Source organism: Gossypium raimondii, chromosome 5, assembly GCF_025698545.1.
Source record: "Gossypium raimondii isolate GPD5lz chromosome 5, ASM2569854v1, whole genome shotgun sequence".
NCBI classification, from domain to species: domain Eukaryota; kingdom Viridiplantae; phylum Streptophyta; class Magnoliopsida; order Malvales; family Malvaceae; genus Gossypium; species Gossypium raimondii.
The window spans coordinates 23,944,253-23,964,853 of NC_068569.1; the positions used below are offsets into that span (position 1 = coordinate 23,944,253).

Genomic DNA, 20,601 nt, shown 5'->3' on the forward strand with positions numbered 1-20,601 from the left:
CCCAGATAAAAATACTAAAACCTGGCCCGGCCTACCGGCATTAAAATTTCTTATTTATTTTTTTATATATAAAACATTAAAAATATAATTCATCAAAAACACTAAACACATTAAAATAAATATTTCCCAACAAATTGAAAATAAATTTTAAAAAATCTTTATACTTGAATAACACTAAGATAATTGCAATTTAATAAGTAAATGCATCTAAAATAGTAGCAAAATTAACAATAAAACAAGAATTATACAATATTCAAACAATAACAACAAAATAGTAGCAACATGATAGTGAAATGATAGCAAAACAGTGGGAAAACAGTAGGAAAATGATAGCAAAATAGAAGATTTTTTTTTTTGCAAATTCGAGCCAAGCTAGGACAAGAAAAAACCTTACCCGATGCCTGGCCCATTTTCTAAACAGGCCTTATTTCTTTTGCCTAAGCCTATTTTTCGAGCCTATATTTTTTCTCAAACCCTCACACTTTTTGCATGGGTCTTCAGACCGGGTCGGATGGCCCGACCCATGGACAATTCTAACAGTGGTCATGAGTTCAATTTTTTTTTGAAAGCATTTATTTCCTACCTTAACTAGTGGTCAAGCGTTCAATCCTCGCCTTGAGTATGAAGTAACTTTAAAACTCGTGGTCAGTGCCTACCCCTTTAATGGGCCTACAGAACACGGAGGACTAGTCAATGGACTCGCTTTAGCGGATACCTTGGGAAACAAAAAAATATTTTATGATAATTAATATCTTATATAAACTCAATAATAAACAACACATAATTAAAACTTAATTTAAATCACATATTTTAGATTTATGAGAGTGGATAGTGACATGTTAGAGTTAGGAATGAAAAATGAAGCTAAGCATCATTTAAACAAATACTCATATTTATATAATTAAAATATTTTTATTAATATTTCTCAATAATAGATTATGAATATTATTTAAAATTATTATTGTTAAAATTTTCTATTAAAATAAAATTTTAAATTTAAATAATTTATTATATTAATATTCAACATTATAATATTTTATATTTATATTTTAATACATTTAAATATTTAAATATTTATTATTTATATAAGGCTTAAGTATTAAAAAAGAAACTCCTAGTTGAAAAGTGCAATCAATTGAGCTTTTAATAAAAAATTAGCAATAAATTGAGCCTTTGTAATATTGTTTTTCATTAGAACCCTAGACAGACCGTTAAGTGATGACATGATGATTGACGTGAAAAATTTAATGACATAGCGACTGACGTGGCATTAGATGGAAAACTATTGTTGTACAGGGCTTAAGTGATTTTTTTAATTATTAAAAAGGCTTAATTGGATTTTAAGGGTTATACAAAATTCCCCTCAAAATTATACAAATAATAAAATTTATAAAAGAAGAAGTATTTTTAATTTTTTATAACATTTAATAATTTTTAATACCTATGGCGGAGTACGTGAGAGACATGCACACTAAAACTCATTGTAATAAATGGGTAAGCATGTGTGAACAATCTCTTCAGGGATTATTAAGGATCACTTGCGTGTAACAAGTTTGTGCTCCTTCAAAAAGCATAACAAAATGGGTCTTAACGTGCATGCCTCTCACATACTCCGTGACAGTAACCACCCTGCCATGGCACCAAGTGGTATCCTCCTATTTGAAGAGAAAGAGATCTTCTTCCACCTCTAGTGACTTTAAGCACTTATTCTCAACAAACAACCCTCTTAGCCCTTAACAATCTACCTCATCTTCTTACATTTCTCTGGCTCTTCGCCTATTCATGTGAACCGACCTCCTTTGCACCACCACCTTCTCCTCCCTACTTTTTTCCTTGTTGAGACTTGTATCAACAATGATATATATAAGGTTAAAATATGTCACAAGTCTCTGTACTTTTATTTCATGGAATTTAGTCCTTCTAATTTTTTATATTTCAAAATTTAGGTCCAACTGTTAACACTGTTAATTTTATTTTGTTAAATTCGTTGTTGCAATATTTTTAAATAAAAAATATTTACTTGGTAGCCATATAATTAAAAAATGACTTTGTAGTTAACTTGAATTTAACAACAAAAGGTTAACAATATTAATAGTTGGACCAAAATTTTGAATTCTAAAAATAGAGTACCTAAATTCAATGAATAAAAATATAGAGATTTCTAGCACATTTTAACCTATATAAAAAACACAAGACAAACTTTTGAATTAATAAGAATATCATCTTATGTTCATTCAATTACTAAATTAACATTAAATAAATATTTTTTTAAATAGAGCTTTTATCCATCTGAATTATACAGTTAAAAATACTAGATATATCTATAAAAAATACTAGATAAAATCATATAAAAAATTTGAGCTACACAGTTGAATATATTATTTTAAATAAATTAGTATTTACTTAGTGTTACAATTGTATACCAATTAAACTTAAGATTTATCATTATAAATATCATTCAACAAATAGAAATTATTAGTATTGGTAAGTTTGAAGTATCTGTAAAATAACGGAGTATCAAAGTAATGGTTTTTAATAGAAATTTCAAGACATAATCAAATGACAATGGCATTGGAAAAAGATTTAATTAGCGGTGATGTAAAATTATAATATTCATTCATCATTATCATACATTTACTTAGTTTATAAATATCATACTAATTTTATTTTAACTCACCCTTATTCACTTTTTCACTATCAACGCTTCACTTTATAATGGTATGTTTTATCAATTTTATTTTATATTATTTTTCTAATTAGTATTATAATTATACTTGTATACAAATCATTTATTTGTTATTATAGTTTAAGTAATTTGCAACTCCAAATAAATTAATTGCATCCGAAATTCAATGTTGATTGAAGATAATGACAATGATGATAGATTAAAAAGAAGATCAGAATGGAAGATGATAACGAGAATTTAGATATATTTGTAATATTATTAGTATTTATTTTAATATAGACTTTATTTTAACCTTTTAGGAAGTTGAATTTTAAATTGTCTTTAATTTATTCCATTGGTATTTTTTAATACAATTAAATTATGTAATCTCAATAATTATTTCACTTATGAAAATAAATTATTAGAAAATTAAAAATTATATGATCATTTGTAAAGTTTAATTTGATTATATTTTACACAATTTGAATTTATTTTTAAATTAATAACATTATTATTTAGTTTTAAATTAGAAAAATAAAATATAATGCATACTTGTTTAATATTGTAATGATAATAATATAAATTTATATATTTACGTTAACGCGTATGATATCGAAAACTAATTCATATTTAAATTTACAATAAAATTTGAGTAATACATAGAAATGACAAAATAGATGTTCTATATTTTGGTAGGTTTTTGATGAATGAAAGATTTACACAAATATGTTTACTTTACATTGAATGGCCATTATTAAGAGCAAAGATGAAAAGTGACTTGCATTCTACTTTGATAGCTTCATGCCTTTTCAGTTTTATCTTTAAACGAGAAAATAAAGAAAGATACGTAATCAATGTTGATTGGGTCTTAATTCGATTAGTATGAATATTGATGTTAATGTAAGGGGTATGAGTTTAAGTGCGTTGAAGTGCATTATCCTTCTATTTATGCATTAGAGAGGACTATAGATAATTTTAGACATTATGTAAAGAAAAGAAAATCTATTAGATTACTTTAATCGATAATAAATGCTATATTTAGTCTACTATTGGATTGCTTTAATTAAGAGTAAATTTTATGTTTAGTCTTGCAAATCTTTTAGAATAGCAAAACTCAACAAATTTAGGTAAAATAAAAATCAATCAATAAAAATCAACAATGGTTGGATTAAATTAGATTTTTTTTTGTTAAAATTATCTTTTAGCAATTTAACTTTCAAATATGCATTTTTTAATAGTTGGAAGGCATAATATCAAATTTAGGGTATTTGATAAATTGAAATTCGAGTGTTAAAAATTAAGTAATGAATTTTACGGTTAAATTTTATAAGTGCTAAATTTCTATTCAAAAATTATTTGGTAAATTAGTAAATATAAATACGGAATATAATTATGTTGTTCAGTATAAATAAATATTGATTTTAAAATATTATTTATTTTAAATTTAATCTTATTAATATTCTTATTTTGATATTTTTGGATAAAAGATACATGTGGTAATTTGAATATCTCATTTTAAAAAAGATCATTTATTTTAATTTTTTAATAAAATAAAATCGATGTATTATTTTCTAAAATTACGGACTTGAAAATTCTATATTAAGTAAAAAATCAAACACATTTAAAATAATAAATGTTGAAAATTTTATTTTCAATGGTGTATCAAGCACACCCTTAGTTTTCAACGTTTACATTCTTTTTGTCACACCCTTAGTTTTCAACATTAAAAGAGTTGAATTTGATTTTAACCCTTAAAAATAGTTGAATTATTTTTTTAACGGGAATAATGACTAAAATGTTAAACTTTTAAACATGGTAGGCCGCATAACTATCCACATGTACTCCATATTTTTCTTTTAAATTTTTATCAACTTTTTATAAGGTTTTAAATTTTTTGAATATTTTATAAATTTAAAATTATTTGTGGATGTGGTATATAAAACAAATAGTATTATGTCATGCATGTTGCCAACACTAATATAATAAAAAATTAATGTTTTATTCAACATTTTTATTAAAAATAATTTAACTTTTTGAAAAAATTAATTACAATTTAATTAAAAAACAATAAGAGTCAAAATTAATGTAGGTAATTTTGAATATAAAAGGGTTAATATGTAGAATTGTCACTATATTTTAAGTGAAAATATACCTCATTTTAATCGATATTTATCATTATTTTATAAAAAAATTACCATTATACTTTAATTTTATTTTTAATTTTGTTGCTTTAAAAGTTTTGCCACATTGGATTTTTCTATTCAATTTTACTTTAAAATAATTTCAAGACAAAATTTAATAAAAATATTTTTATATTTTCAATAATTAGCAATAATAAGTTAATTAATATAATATTGAAATCAAATAAAATGATCATTTTATAAAAATAAACTTATTTTTTATTTATGATATATGTATTTTTATTTTATTTCATTAAATAGAAATTTTAATTTAATTTATTATTATTAATATTTATAAGTCAAATTATTTTAATTATTAAAATAAAATATTTGAAAGAATTTTTCTATTTTCAAATAATCAAAATTAATATTGAAACGCCTCAAAAATTTTAATGTTTGACTGTTGGATTTCCATTGTAATTGATTATGTATTTGTGGTTATGTGCTTTGTTTATGTGGTTGAGGTCAGGAGTTTGGGTTGTATTTTTAGAAATTTTACTATTTTATTTTAAAGATAACCTCTATCCTTGAATGACATAAATAAGTTTAATTCAGTTTAAACCTATATCAAGAATAAGCCTACTGGTTTATTGGTTAAGCTTCTGCATTCTGTTTGGGCCTATGTTTAAATCTCGAGGTACGTGATCGTAAACATTTTTTTTTGCTAAGCGCTAGAATTTGGTTGGAAGTTATAAAGATTTAAAATTTGTCGTCATCTTCTATTCGTTTCTTTCTTTTTGTTGTTCTTTTCTTTCCTTTCCTTTTCTTTTCTCTTTTCGATTCTTTTATTTTTCTTTTTCATTTTGATCACGGTCATAAGCATGGGTCTAGACGAAGTTATACGTCGTTAATTGTATCGATCAAAAGGTTATTGAGTAAGTTTCACCATCAATTCAGTAAATTCCGTAGTTTCTTTTATTGTTTTCGTAGAATGTTCTAAATTCGGCATCTCGAGCATATTGTGTAGTTTCTGATAATTAGTCGTTTGGTTTCCTCTTAGTCGGGGATATCGAGAGTAGCATACCTCAACTCAACAATTCAAGTGACCATTGTTGACCTTCCGGTAAGTTTGATTTCGTTGGAAGGTTTCGTGTCGAAACCTTCGACATAAAGTATTATGTGTATAGGTGTGCATTATTGTCGATAAAGTTGGTTGACTGAGTTATTGGATGGTCATTTTAGGCTTCGGAGATCCTTTACATTGTTATTGCTTCGAAATCTCTTCAAGTGCGTACCGAAAACCTTAAATTTTGTGAATTTTAGGCACCGAAAAACATGGCTGTCGACGCCACATGGTCGTGTGGTAGGCCGTGTAACACACTACTTACCAAATTCGAGCCACTTGGGTAGGGGACACGGACGTGTTCCCCCGTCATGTGTGGGCATGCTAATGTAGGGTTCACACGGGCCAAGGACACAGGTGTGTGTGTAGGCCGTGTATCTCGTTGAGTACAAGATAAGGACCACCCAGGCCAGAGACACGAGCGTGTGTCCAGGTCATGTGGCTTACTGTTTGAGATTTAGGATCACGCGAGTAGACCACAGGGGCGTGTGTTAGGCCGTGTAAGACACACGGCTGATCACACGGGCGTGTGCCAGGCCATGTGGAATCACACGGGCATGTGGGTCAGTTTTGGAAGTCATCTATGGGGTCGTAAGTGTTGTTAACGCAAATGTGGGCTGTCTGTAATGTATATGTATGATCTGAATTTGGTCGTAAGATTGTTATCTAATAATTTGAGATTGAGATTCTGATTATATAAATGTTTACCGAATCTGAACGACTGTGTGTACATTTTGACATGTGTAATCTGTAACTGCATTAGGTGGGAAATCATGTAAAGAAGGAAGTGACCTATTCTGATTCGGTGGCTAGACCACTACTTATATGTGAGTTCAGCATTACTCGCCTATTGATCTGGCAGCTAGGCTGCAAACATTCTGAAAAGTGTCATATTGACACTAAGTGGTGTGTAGGGCATGAGGGGTATTCTACACCCTAAATGATGTATTGGGATGGACGGAGATGGTGTGTAGAGGATTGGGGTAGGAATAACTGCATTTGTTTCTGATCTGTTCTGTATCTGAACTGGAACTATTCTATTATAAAATTGATACAATAAATCCATACTAAATGTCTTCTAATTCTGATTGGAACTTGAGATCCGATAACTACTTTTATCATTGTGCTTTAGTTAAATCCATTACTCTTATGCGTTGGGTTTACAACTCATTTTGTGTTGACTGAATTTTAGGTGGGTCGTAGACTTGATCGGGTCGGTGTAGTGGAAGCTCGGTCAATCACTTTATCACCCTTTAATTATACTATTAGTAAATTTCAATATTCTCTAGTAATACGATATTTGATGACGGTTGAATGTTGGTTGATTCTATGATTGCTATAACGTGTTGAATGATTTTCTTTTTATCTGCAAGCATAAATGTGGAGTTCTAATATCGTCAATGTAACTCTTTAGACTTGGCCTTGACGTCTAGGCTGAGTTTGGGGTGTTACAAATATTGAGTAGTAAAATTAAATTGCATGAGAGTTAAATGACAGATATCAAAGAAAATAAAATATAGTGGAAATTTTCAATATTTACCTATAGTGTGATGGCAAATTTGCACTTTAACCAAATATAAAATTATAATATGAAATGATACATTTAAACAACATCAACACAAGTGCTTAATACATGTAATAAAATTTATTGTATTTATAACTTAAACAAAAAGAACTTTAAAGATGAATGATAGTCTAATCAACATGTTAAGTTAATAAATTTTGATGGAAATTATTAATAATAGTAATGATTTGGTTGCAATTTTAAATAACAAAATTTAAGAGGATTTAATTTTCAACTTTTTTTTTTTTTTGGATAAGTAAATTGTATTATCCAAGAAGCAGAAAAAAGAAACTTGATACATCTAGCAATCCACAACAATCAAAAGAACTTACACAACAGATTACAACAATTAAAACCATAAGCCTATCCTATACATTCTCATACTCCATTGAAAACATTATCGGTTATTGACAGGGAATGACTCAGTGGGACATCTACCACTAAGACCAAAACGTACAATATCTTTAATTTTCTTCAACAGAATTAGAAGACTATTCTTTTCACACCAAATAAAATACACAATTGCATTCCAGGCCAATTTGAGCAAGCAGACAAGGAACGACTTACCTTTTAAACAAGTAGTTAAAATTTTAAAGCCACGTACCAACAGACTTCCTAATACCACAAGAACCTAGAACAAGTTGCCACAAGGACCGAAAAAAAAAACATGGTTACGAGACTCAAAAGCATCAGAACACATCGATCATTTAATATTCTTGGAAGGCCATATCTCCTTTAAATTTATATCCGAAAATTTGACGGTAAAAATGACAAACATAAGTAATTAAATAAAAAGAAAAAAGAGGGAGCAATAGGAATGAGTTATACAATACAACTTCCTAATCAGTTAAAAAGTAAATACACAGAAGCCTGTTTTTATTCCAGGATTACAACATTTCTACCATGAATCTCATCTACCCTTTTATATAAAGGAGACAAAACACTATACAGCAGAGCTATGCGTATGGTAGAACATTGGATAGCTGATCATTCATCCAACTCCCGAGTTGGCTGCAGGTCGAGTTAGATTCGTGGACAATATATGGGGTTGATAACATGCCATGTTATCGTCCAATCCGGCCACTAGACTGAGCGTTCTGCAAGTACTAGGTACCTGCCTTTGGCGTGTATTCGTTTTACCTGTAAATCATATTGTGAAGTAGTCATGGTTACACAGGCATTGGATTGATATTGATCGGTTTGATATGGATTCGATATGGAACGATGATTCAGATGAATTTACCCGGTTTGAGATAATCGCCTCCAATTTATGATTTGGTGGGACTGTGGATGCCCTTGTAGAAAAGATGAGCTTGCACCGATACCACTTTCCTCACCTATAAATTGCTCGGGGTAACTCGAAGATGGCGGGGACCAAACTGGAACAACTCCGCCATCCCTTTCTCTCCTATTACTACTAGATGATTCTGCTGTGGAATCCTCAGCATTTCTCAACCCAATCGGGAAGTTAAGTTGCAGGCTGCGTGCTGTTTCTGGAATCGCTTGGTTTAATGTGTCTCTCCGTTGTTCTCGATTTATATTTACAGTTCCTGGAACTTCTGCTCTGCTATCTTCTGCTGAAGTTCTAAGATACGAAGAAGACTCTTCATGTTCACCTCTCAACAACGAAGAAGTGATGCTAGGAACCATCTGATCCTCATATCTCCGTGTTGTAGCTGGAGCATTGTTCCTTGCTGGTTCAATGTTTTCCTCCATTTGTATGTCTTGCGGAAATGCAAATGGCACTGACTCGGAAGAGTCTCCGAGGCCTTCCTCAGTTCCATTCTCAATTGCAGCTCTTGAAGCTGCTTCTAGTTGCCACATCTCTGAAAGTGCTTCTTGCAACCTGGATTTTGCAGCATCTATTCCTACAATAGGCAGAGGGTAATTTGATCCAAGCTCGATGCCAGCAGCTTGGAGTACAGATTCAGGAGCATTCCATGGATGGTGAATCCAATCAGTTGGTAGTCTTGCAAGTTCTGGAAGCCACCGCCGGACATATTCTCCATTCGGATCGAATTTGTAACCTTCAAACTGTAAAAAACTTTTAACTAGATCAGAATGCATACACTAGATATCAAACACTTGATGAAAGCGAGCTAAAAACAACTGCAGCCAAACCTGCGGATTATCGATGCGGTCGAACTCACGACCATCTGGGAGAGTACCGGATATATACTGCCAACCGAGAGCATCGCTTTCTAAATCTGCATCCAAGAGGGTATCCCAGAAATACTTCATACCCCATCTCCATGGAAGCTGCAAAACTTTGACAAAAAAACTCGATACAACAACTCGAATACGATCATGTAGCCAACCGGTGGCCCATAACTCTCTCATGCCAGCATCCACCAATGGATAACCTGTTCTTCCTTGTCTCCATGCCTTGAAATAACCCTCATTGACAACCCAAGGGAAAAACTTAAGATGTCCGAGAAGAGGCCTTTCATGGCTGTAAGGATGGTTAAAACTCAAGTATCTTGAGTATTCCCTCAAGCCGATCGACTTCAGAAACAAGTTTACACTCTCTTCACCAGCTTTGTTCCCTTCATTAGCCCATAAAACCTGCTTCATTCGAACGAGATGAAAGACTTTTCGGACACTAACCTCCCCAAAATGCAAATGGGGGGAAAGAAATGAAGTTGTTGCACTATCAGCTTTTCTTCTGTTCTTCGAGTACTCAATTAAAGGTCCATTAATGAACGTTGTCAAAGCTTTATCTGCATTGCTCCACCCTGGTGACCATGCTCGAGCTAAAAGCGCATTGCTTCCCTTCTCCAATTCATCTTCAAACACCAACACATCCGTAGTGCAAGTTAACACATCACCTACACACAGATTGAACAATAAACATGTACAGTTTCAAGGTGAGCCTCAGTCTCAATACAAGTATAAATCAATTATGTTAGACCATTGTAATACATTAACAATATGGAAAAGCTATATTAATCAACACGGTTATTCGTAAGGTCTTTGAGGGATCATTATCCCATACCCATAACCGGATATGCATGACGAAAGGAAGGGGCATTCAAAGGAGAATAACCTGAAATTATTCTTTTAGGTGGAAGAAGAGGAGCCTCAGGGTCAAAAGGCATGTTAAGGCATTTTTCCCAGAAAGCAGTAAAAGTAGTGAAAGGGCGGCCATTATCATCATTTACATCCCAAGGTTCATAAAGCAAATCCGCATTGAACGATCGAACCGCTACACCATGGGCCGTCAATACTTCCTTTGCTCGATGATCCCTAACCAGAGATATAGGATCTGAACCCCAAAGAAAAAGGCAGTAAGTTTCCACTTATGTTAAACATAGACTTTCTTTTTCCATTGCTTACTAAAATGGAACATAATCAGAAACCAAAGATTGCAGAAAGCCAAGGCATATTTAAACCACAAAGTATAAGAATCTATTTCTCCATTGATGCAAACCTCATAACACTCAATTACTATATCTATATATTAGATATTGATATAATCATCTTTTCGTATCGAAACTAACAAATAAAGAAAGTGGAAACCATCAATGAAAACTACTGGGAACATATGATGCCAAAATGAGAACATACTGAGAAACACAAAATTAATTAACAATCACAATCATAAGAATCTATCTCTGGATTGATGCAAGCCGCAATTGTTATATATAATCATAGTTTTGTTCAGTTTTACAAGAAAATGGGGGGGGGGGGACTAACCATACAAGTGATTGAAGAAGAGCTGAGTGGCACCAGTGGATTTAACAATCTGGAGAAGAGATGAAACACTATCAGTTGATCTCTTTGTTATGAGGCAAGTTCCCAGGCTCCTCAAAGAAGAATCAAGAAGAGCCAAACTATGTTTAAGCCACCATCTTGAAACCCTTCCAGGTTGATAATGGCCTTCTTCTTCAGGTGCCCATATGAAAACTGCAAAAACAGGGCCTGCCCTAACTCCGGCTAAGAGTGCTGGATTATCTTCAACTCTAAGATCCCTTCTAAACCAAACTATGATAGACATAACTCCCAAAACAAAAACCCAGATTTTATCTTTGCTTAACTATATACCATAAGGCACGGAATTCTTGGTTTCTAAATAAAAAGTTTTATCTTTCTGGCTATTTTGTGAACCAAAGGAGGTTTTAAGCATTATTAATGGAGGATAATAGTGCAAATGACAAATTATTTTTTAAAGATTATTCCCTCTGTTTTTTTTTTTCAATGAATATCTTCTATATATGAAGCCTGAGTGAAGAGGATTGGTTAATGGAAATGGGGGGATACACAAGAAAATTGATAGGCAATTTGCAGCCACAACTTTTTTTATTTTTATTCAAGATTTTCAATTTCTTGTTTATCCTTTGCAACAAAAACAAAAACCCACCCACCACTCTAATTACTTCCTTCGCTTTATTTCTGTATCATATACTTTGTAATTTCAAGATATTCAAAACCCATTTTCACCATTCTTAATTTGAATCAGATTTTATTATTCTCAAATTTAAATGATTGATTTTGAGAATAAATTTTATTTGGGTTGTAAATGGATTCGGGTTGGAATAATAGGAGCCTATTTAGACCTGGAAAATGAATTTCTTTTATCAAATTTTCAATTTATTTATGTAAATAAAAATAATACAAATTTCAAATTTTATATGTAATTTGAGTGACTCAACTCAAATTCATTGTTTTTATTTCATCTAAATAGCTCTCAGTAATACTAATATCATCGATAAAAAGCTTGAAACTTTAAGGATGGTTTTTATTTAATTCCAATATATACACACTTTTTTCTATCGATATGATAGAGATAATAGATCAGTTCGAAATTTTAAATGCATGACAAGTGTTAGAGTTGTGTAATCTAAATTCTTATTAAAAAAGTGGTAAGATAGGGGGATCTGTGAGGGCGGAGGCCCCTGCGCTACGGTATAGACTGCACAAGTGAAATCCATATAGAAGTACACTTCTTCTATTTGATATTGATTTGAATAAGGTGTTTCAACATTACTGCATTGCTATTAGAATAAGATTTTTAAACCTATAAATAGATGTAATCGTCTCTCCTCTTATGTCATTCGAATTTAATAGTTAGTGAATTTTCTTCTCCACTGCCCGTGATTTTTTTCCCGAAAGGGTTTCCACATAATAAAATCTAAGTATTCTATTTTTTCTCTATTTTTTTACAATTCATTATCATTATCAACATTTGATTTTCATTGTTGTTTCTTTTATAATTAACTTTTACTAAAGAAATTTCAATGAGTAAACTTTATATAAAAAAATATTTATCCAAGCAAAACAATCACAAATATTAGCATTTTGAAATGATTCATTTTAAATTATTGGCATTTTAAAACTTTTAAATTTTAAAATTTTCATGCAAACATTATGTTTGGATAAATAATTATAAAGGTAAAAGAAAATTTATATATTATTTGAATAATTAAAATTAATAAAAGAAATTAAAGTAAATGAGGTACCTCAAGCTTTCTTTTCTTTTTCTTTTGGTAAATAATGAAAAGACAAAAGAAATGATTTATTATAACAATATTTTCCATTTATATATTTTTATAAAATAAATGAGGTATCTCAACCTTATGTTTGGGTTGAAGCAGGAGAAAGGAACATCATTTCTTTATTTGGATAGGTTTTCTAATTCATAATTGTAAAATATTATTATAATTATTTTTTTTACATTATCTATTCAAATAAAAATGGTTAAATTTGTTTTACATTTTTCTAAGCTATTTACTTCTTTTTTGTTTTGCTCAACGATGACGCTAGCATACGTATTGACTATCATCTGCCTTTTTCTCCCTCTACACCAACCCCCTCTTTCTTTTTTTCTTTTTTTTCTTATTCACTCTGTGTGCCTTCTCTCTTTTTAGTTTGTAAATATATTTTGTGAGCTCTTCATTTACTCTATGTGCTTTCATTTTTTTTTTCAGTTTATAGATCTATTTTGTAGGTATCTTCATTGTCTTCCTAAGCTGTGATGGACAAATGATGGTGTTGTCGTTGAACCTTCACTAACGACCAGTAGTTTTTCTTGAAAAGTGTGTTGGTCGTAGATACTTGAATAATGGTTCTTTATCGGCTTCTTAATCTGCTTCTATTTTGAAATAATAAGTAATTTCACGAGTCAATTTGAACCTGTGTTGTATTTAAGTTTTACATGTTTGCTTGTTTGTTTTCCATTGTTAAATAAGTTTTCACTTTCGAAAGTTTTTATCTTGTCTTGTACGTAATTTTAGCGGGTTTCGTAGTCGTCCTCCCTAGTTTGGTGGATGTTCGGTTCTTTTACCGGTTTTGCTGGTTGCTTTGAACCATTTGGGGTTCTTTTACCGATTCTTTTACATGTTCACTTAAAACATGTTGTGTTTAAATTGTGACAAAGCCTATTGTCAACATGCCGTAATGTTCAATTGATGCTGATATGGGAAGAGAATGAATTATAAAATGATTGCATCTGATTCTCTAAAAGAGAATTAGATGTATCTCAACTTGAGAGATTGCATTGGAAGCTTTAGATATTGAAAGGGGACAGCCATCCATCCCATACCTTTCCTTTCTTCTTCATAAAAAAAGCTCAGATTCCATTTTTGTGTTAATGTTAAAAGTCATCTATGATGCTTCTCCTTTTTTATCCCATTTCTCCATCCATCACATTTCAATTTCAATCTTTCATCTTAGATTGTGATTATGTGCTTTTATTCTATTTAATCTAAATATTCCCAATTTCCTTTTTTATTTAATATTAGAAAATAAAAAAATTATTTATATAGTTTTGTAAAGCTTAATATATTACTTGATATCCGAATTTCTTAATATGGTTTTTAATGTATGTGTTATTTTTGGTTCAGTATCTAACAAAAATTATATATTTTGGTAGTCAAAGGTGATGGTGTTAACTTTTAGTATTTACTCTAAATTTTAAATTTGATTTAAGTATAGTTAATTGCTAATATTATTAACGAGTTACTAATTTGGTACCATAATGTGTGATTTTTGTTAAATATATGTATCGCATTAGACTAAAAAACAATACAAGTACCACGTTAAATAAAATATGTTAAACTCAAGTACTAAATATGTATTAAGCCTTTGTATGATTATATTTCAAATATGAATTAAAGTACTTGTACAACCCAATTTTATGCCCAGGCCCAATAGGCCCAACAAACCCAACTAACCCAATGATCAAACCCAAACTGACCCAAATTGAAACCTAGCCCAACAAGCCCAAAAACACCTAAAATATTTCAGCAAAAAAACCTAATCCCCAACCCTAGGGCACCGTAGCCTTGCTGCTCCCATGTGTGGCCGTACGCCTCCTCTGCCACCGCTTGTCAGCCTTGCACCAAAACAACAAGTTGACCTCGCCCCATAACCTGCAAGAAGGACGAAAATAGCAGCCAAGAACAGTAGAGGCAGCGTAATAACAGTGAAAAATAAAAGAAAAACATTTTGTATTTCAGCTTTATAAGCCCAAAAATCAAACAATGTAAAGGGGACGGATATTCAAAAATCAATCGAAAAATCCCGAAGGTTTATATCTATTGTCATTTTAGTTTTTGTTTCGTTTTGTAGTCTACTTTTATTTTATTTTATTTATTTATTTTATTTTTTACATACGGAAATAAAATAAAAGACAAAGGGAAGGAACTCACCTGTTTTCGGGTTTTCAACGCCGTGGACGACCGAGGAAGTCGTCTCCGAGGAAAGACGGCTGGAAACCGAAAGGTTTCTTGAGCTTTTGGGGCATTTTTGTTAATGTGTCAGGGTTTTTGAACTCAGATTTGGGTTTAGGGGGTTTGAAAGGATTGAACCAGAGATTTTAGCCTTTTTCGGCCACCGCATACAGCGGCACCGTCGCCGGCAGACGGCGGTCGACATAGTGGCCGGTGATCGGAAGTTGACCGGACCCTAGACCGAACTCAATGGCTGAGGGGAGAGTTTTGAAGAGTTTTCTTTCTTTTTTTTAAGTAAGGGGTTAAAATGAATTTTTTGGAAATTTTAGGGTTTTTATAGGATACCAAAACGGTATCGTTTTGGAGTGGTCTCAAAGGCCCAAAACGGCGTCGTTTTGGCCTAACCCGATTTAGCCGAGCCGACCCGCTAGCAGGATCCGCGTGTTTTTGCGGAATGGTCTATTTGCGCATTTAGCCCTTCTGCTTTTTTAATTATTTTGCAATCAAGTTTCCTTTAGTTTTTTTAATTTGGCCCTAAAATTTCTTTCAGATTTCAATTCGATCCACTTTGAAGCTGTGCATTTGGGGGGATGAGATTATTTCTCATTTGGTCCCTCCTTGTTATTCACGCATTCAATGTGGTCCTCCCCTTTTATTTATTTTCAAATCCGCCCCATTTTTTTATTTTTATTTCAATTTAGTCCATGTTTTTAGCTATTTTATTATTTAATTAATTATTTTAATGTTATTATCATTATTTTATTATACCATTAATCTTATGTTGTTATTATTATTATTTATTCATTTATACCTTTTAAATTTCAAATTTTGTTATATATATATACATGCATACATTTTATAATAATACATATGCGTATATATTTCTTAATTTTTTAAATATATATATACACATACTTTTATATATTTTCTATGCTTCATAATTTTATATACATACTTATATATTTTTTTTACATTTTAAAATATGTATATTTTTATATATATCTATATTTTTTTTAAAATAAAAGACTGGGACTTTAATTAATGAAAAAAGAATAAAACAAAACCAATCCACCGGACCCAAACAAAGGCCCAAAACAAAATGAAACCACAAAGTGATGGCCTAAAAACAACAAAGAAATAACTTCCTAAGAGCCTTTCTGATAACTTACTGACTTCAAATACATATATTTTTCTTATATGTACATATATATATATTTTTATATTTTATAATTTTTATCTATTCTCTTTGTTGTTATAATTGATTCACTTGGTGTTTATTTATTTATTTATTTATTTATATGTCCATTATCATAAAAAACATTTTAGTTTTATTTGTCTATTTACTTGTTATTTTATATGTAATCGATTTGTCCTTTTTCTTTATTTATTATTTTGTTGTGATTGCTTGTGTTATCTATGTTCACATCGTCGTATTCATTATTGTTATTTATTAACGTGGCATTTATTCATATATCAAATTTAACATTACATCAATTTTTACCGAAATTTGTAAAAAAGGAAATTTTGAAAATAAATGTAATACTCGGTATTTGGGATCTTCGAGAGGATTGAGCCCTAACGTATTGGGTTCCAATTTTTTTCGTTGAATCTAAATAATCGAGAATACTCTTTAATCAAAAAACATAAAAGTTCTTTATTGGGAGTTCGATACGTTGTGTCCTAACGCATTGGATATGACATGTTGTTTTCTCGAGATGAGGATTTTTCTAAAAAATAATAAAGGCAATATTCAATGTTTGAAATTTTGAGAAATCGTGTCCTAACGTATTGGACTACAATTTCTTCATCTGACTTAAACAATTGAATATCCTTTTGAATTTTATTGCATGAGTTTTCTTTAAGGACAAGCTCATTTTAGAGGATGTGAAATATCATGCCCTAACTCATTGGGTATGACATTTTCTCTCTCCGAAATGAGAGGGTCTTAACATATAATTTGATTTATACAAGTTTTTAATACAAGGATCGTATTTCGAATCTCTTCAAAGTTTCCAATTCTTGACACTAAGACATTAATTAATCAACTAGATACCAATTTTGGGCGTTACAAGGGTGCTAATGCTTCCTCGTACGTAACCGACTCCCGAACCCGTTTTTCTAAATTTCGTGGACCAAAATCGTTGTTTTAATAAAATGAAATTATTTATTAAACAATCAATTTTCAAGGTGTCCCGATCACACCTTATAAAAAAGGATTGGTGGCGACTCCCATGTTCGTTTTCATTTTAAAACCAAGTCGACCCCGTTTTTATATGTCAACAGTACCTATATGTGCAATAAGACCATGGATTTAAGAAACAGAAGATGGTAATGGGAGTGAAGTTTTAGCTGCCAATTCCAAAAGAGGATGGTGGGATTGCCATGTGACAGTGGTTCTTCTCTTCTGTTTGTATCTTAATTGCCATTTTCATTTTCAATCCCCGTTGATCTTCGATTAGTGGTCCCCCTTCCTCAATCATTTTCAGATTTGAGTCACCTGTCGAGACTACTTGCACTTCAAAAGATTTGTATAAGCCTAAACCCATCAAATAGGATGAGTTGGACCATTTTTTAAATACAACTTAAACTGCTTGTAACGGTGGAGTCAGAATTTCTTTTGAGTCGAAATTAAATTATATATTTTTATAATAGTAAAAATATAAATTTATTATTTTAATAATTTATATCTTTATAATTTTAAAAGATTAAATTAAATATTTTGGTTTGAGTCTGCTATTCTAACACAGTTCTGTCTGTCGCCTCTAGCACAAGTTTTAGGGTTTTGTTTGTTTTTGAAGTTTCTGGGTGTTTTTTCTGTTCTTCTTGTTTGATTCTCTACGCTGTTCAAGGATATCTCCATTCTATAAATTGGTAGGTGTGGAGCGTTTCTCTGGTTCTTAATCCCTGCAATCATGGAGATTGAATTAGCACAACTATCGCTTAATGAAGAAGAAGAAGAAGAAATTTTGCAGATCTAATGAGATCTAAGGACACAAACAGAGGTAGGAGATTATCAGCTTGTGGGATGTTTCTTAACAACAAGTATTATAAATTTTTCGGCTATGAAGAGTACTTTAGCAAATTTATGGCATCCCATCTGTGGGGTGCAAATCCGAGATATGGGGGAAAAAAGGTACATTTTCAAGTTTTTTCATAACATGGATATGGAGAGATTTTTGAAGGGTCTTCCGTGGAATTTCAACAATCATTTATTAATTCTGAGTAAATTGCGAAGAGGTGAAGATCCGCTTAAAATACCTTTAGTTTATGTGCCGTTTTGGGTAAAATCCATGATGTTCCAATTGGTTTATTTTCTGAGAGTTTAGCGAGGCTTTTGGGGAACTTTATTAGAGTTTTCCTAGAGTATGATGGTTCAGATTTGGGTAAGGAAAATCGCAATTATATGAGAGTTAGGGTGCAGATTGATGTTAGGAAGCCATTAAGAAGAAAGAAGCAGGTTATGTCTAGTAGAGTATGCTCGTATATCAAGTTCAAATATGAACGTTTATCGCTATTTTGTTTTTTCTGTGGTCGTTTAGGACACAATGACTCTTATTGCGAGACAAAAATGATGATGGGAACAGATTTCACAGAGATTGGTTGGGATTTATCTTTGCGGGCCCCATCCCATAGAGCTCTATCAATGAACAATATTTGGCTACGAGAAGAAAAGGACGGGGACAGGGAAGGGAGTTGGATGGAAAATAGATCAAAGGGGCTGAACCCAAAGAATGGAGATCTAAAAGGAAGTACGAAGAAAACCATTGATCCTATACTGGGGTTTAGCTTAGAAGGGAAAGAATCAGCTATGGATAAACAGAAAGAGAAATTATGTCCCCATCAGACGTATGCGTTAATGGATCATTATTTGGAAGATGAAGTTATAATGGAGGAGGAAGGGAAAAAGTGAAATAGGGGTGAGATGGAAGGTCAAATTCTTTTATCATTGGCGGCTACCAAGAGGTTAGCCGACCGGGTGCAATGAAAATCATAAGCTGAAACGTTCGTAGTTTGGGGAGACAACGGACGGTTACAAGACTTTGGTATTTACTGAAGTTAAAAGCTCCCCAAATAGTCTTCTTTATGGAGACAAAACTCAACAGAAAGCAGATGGAACTAGTGCGTAGGAGATGTGGGTATCTCAATAGTATTGAAGTTGATTTTGAAGGTACAAGGGGAGGATTATGTTTAGCATGAAAAACTGATGTTGATATAATTCTTCGTAGTTTTTCTAAAAGGTATATTGATGTGTTAGTTGAAGATAATGAAAGAGGAGTAAAATAGAGACTTACTGGATTTTATGGATCTCTATATGTACAGGATATGAATGATTCATGGGAAATTTTGAAGAGCTTAGCTACAATAGTGGACATTCCATGGCTGGTTTGTGGAGATTTCAATAAAATCATGTATAGATTTGAAAAAAAAGGAGGATTACCCAGAGACGAGAGAAGAATGGAATGTTTCCGGAAAATGCTTGAAGATTGTCAATTGTATGATGTGAGTTTTGAGGGAAGTTGGTTCACTTGGGAGAGAGGTAACCTACCAGAAACAAATATACGAGAACGACTTGATAGAGGAGTTGCTAACATAGGTTGGATTACGATGTTTCCAAAAGTAAAAACCCAACATCTTATCCATTCGTTCTCAGATCATTGTCCTCTTCTCATCGATAGTACTGAAAAAGCAGTGAAAGTACGGAGCAGCAATTTTAAATTTAAAGCTTGGTGGCTAATGAAGGATTCTTTCATTGAGGTGGTTCAAGGTATATGGGAGAAATCATCAGGGGAATTGTTGCAGAGGTTGAAGAGTTTGAAAACAGGATTAAATGAGTGGGTCAGGGAAATTCAAATCAAGAGAAAGAAATCTAAACAAACTCTTACAAAAAAACTTGGGAGTTAGTTTACGCTGAAAGGGATGATAAGATCTTAGCTGAGTTGATAGAGACAAGAATAAATTTGAACTTTGAGATTGAAAAAGATAAATGCTACTGGGAACAAAGAGCTAGAATAAATTGGCTGAAATTTGGGGACAAAAACACAAAATTCTTTCATAGTCAAGCTTCACAACGGAAGAGAAAACATTCTATTCATAAGTTGGTGAATGAAGAAAGGAGAGAATTGGCGTTTTTACAGGACATTGAAGAAGCTATGCGATCTTACTTTCAAAATCTGTTCTTGACTGAAAGAAGAGGGAATTACGATTGTATACTATCAAGGATTGAGCGATGTATTCAAGTAGAAGACAATCAAAGTCTTACAGCACCATATACAAGAGAGGAAATCACGGAAGCAATTTTTGATATGGGACCAACAAAGGCTCCAGGGGAGGATGGTTTTCCAGCAGTTTTTTACCAGAAGTGTTGGCAGATTTTGAGAGAAGACGTCATATACTTTTGCTCTCGAATACTGAATGGAGATATGGAGGTTAGTCCTATTAATTCTACAAATATTGTTCTT

At 31.8% G+C, this 20,601-nt stretch overlaps 1 protein-coding gene across 2 annotated transcripts; it reads right to left on the minus strand.

Moving 5' to 3' along the window:
- Window positions 1-8,240: 8,240 nt before the first annotated feature.
- Window positions 8,241-11,673, minus strand: LOC105770168 (cryptochrome-1). Of its 2 annotated transcripts, XM_012591250.2 has the most exons (5): window positions 11,169-11,672; window positions 10,519-10,737; window positions 9,594-10,300; window positions 8,716-9,506; window positions 8,241-8,612 (listed from the first exon to the last, which is right to left on the minus strand). In XM_012591250.2, exons 1-5 carry the CDS (start codon window positions 11,467-11,469, stop codon window positions 8,609-8,611), a joined length of 2,022 nt encoding a protein of 673 aa, XP_012446704.1. In that variant the 5' UTR covers window positions 11,470-11,672; the 3' UTR covers window positions 8,241-8,608. The 2 variants fall into 2 exon arrangements, with proteins under 2 accessions (XP_012446704.1, XP_012446705.1); XM_012591251.2 differs by having other exon boundaries at window positions 8,241-9,506; window positions 11,169-11,673.
- Between the last annotated feature and the right edge of the window lie 8,928 nt (window positions 11,674-20,601).

What these genes read in the sequence shown, in the direction of transcription:
- LOC105770168 (XM_012591251.2), bottom strand. Translation starts at nt 11,469, where the DNA reads ATGTCTATCATAGTTTGGTTTAGAAGGGATCTTAGAGTTGAAGATAAT. An exon ending in ACCTAAAAGAATAATTTCAG is followed by an intron (nt 10,301 to 10,518) that starts GTTATTCTCCTT and finishes ATCTGTGTGTAG; the next exon opens with GTGATGTGTTAACTTGCACT. An exon ending in ACCGCATCGATAATCCGCAG is followed by an intron (nt 9,507 to 9,593) that starts GTTTGGCTGCAG and finishes AGTTTTTTACAG; the next exon opens with TTTGAAGGTTACAAATTCGA.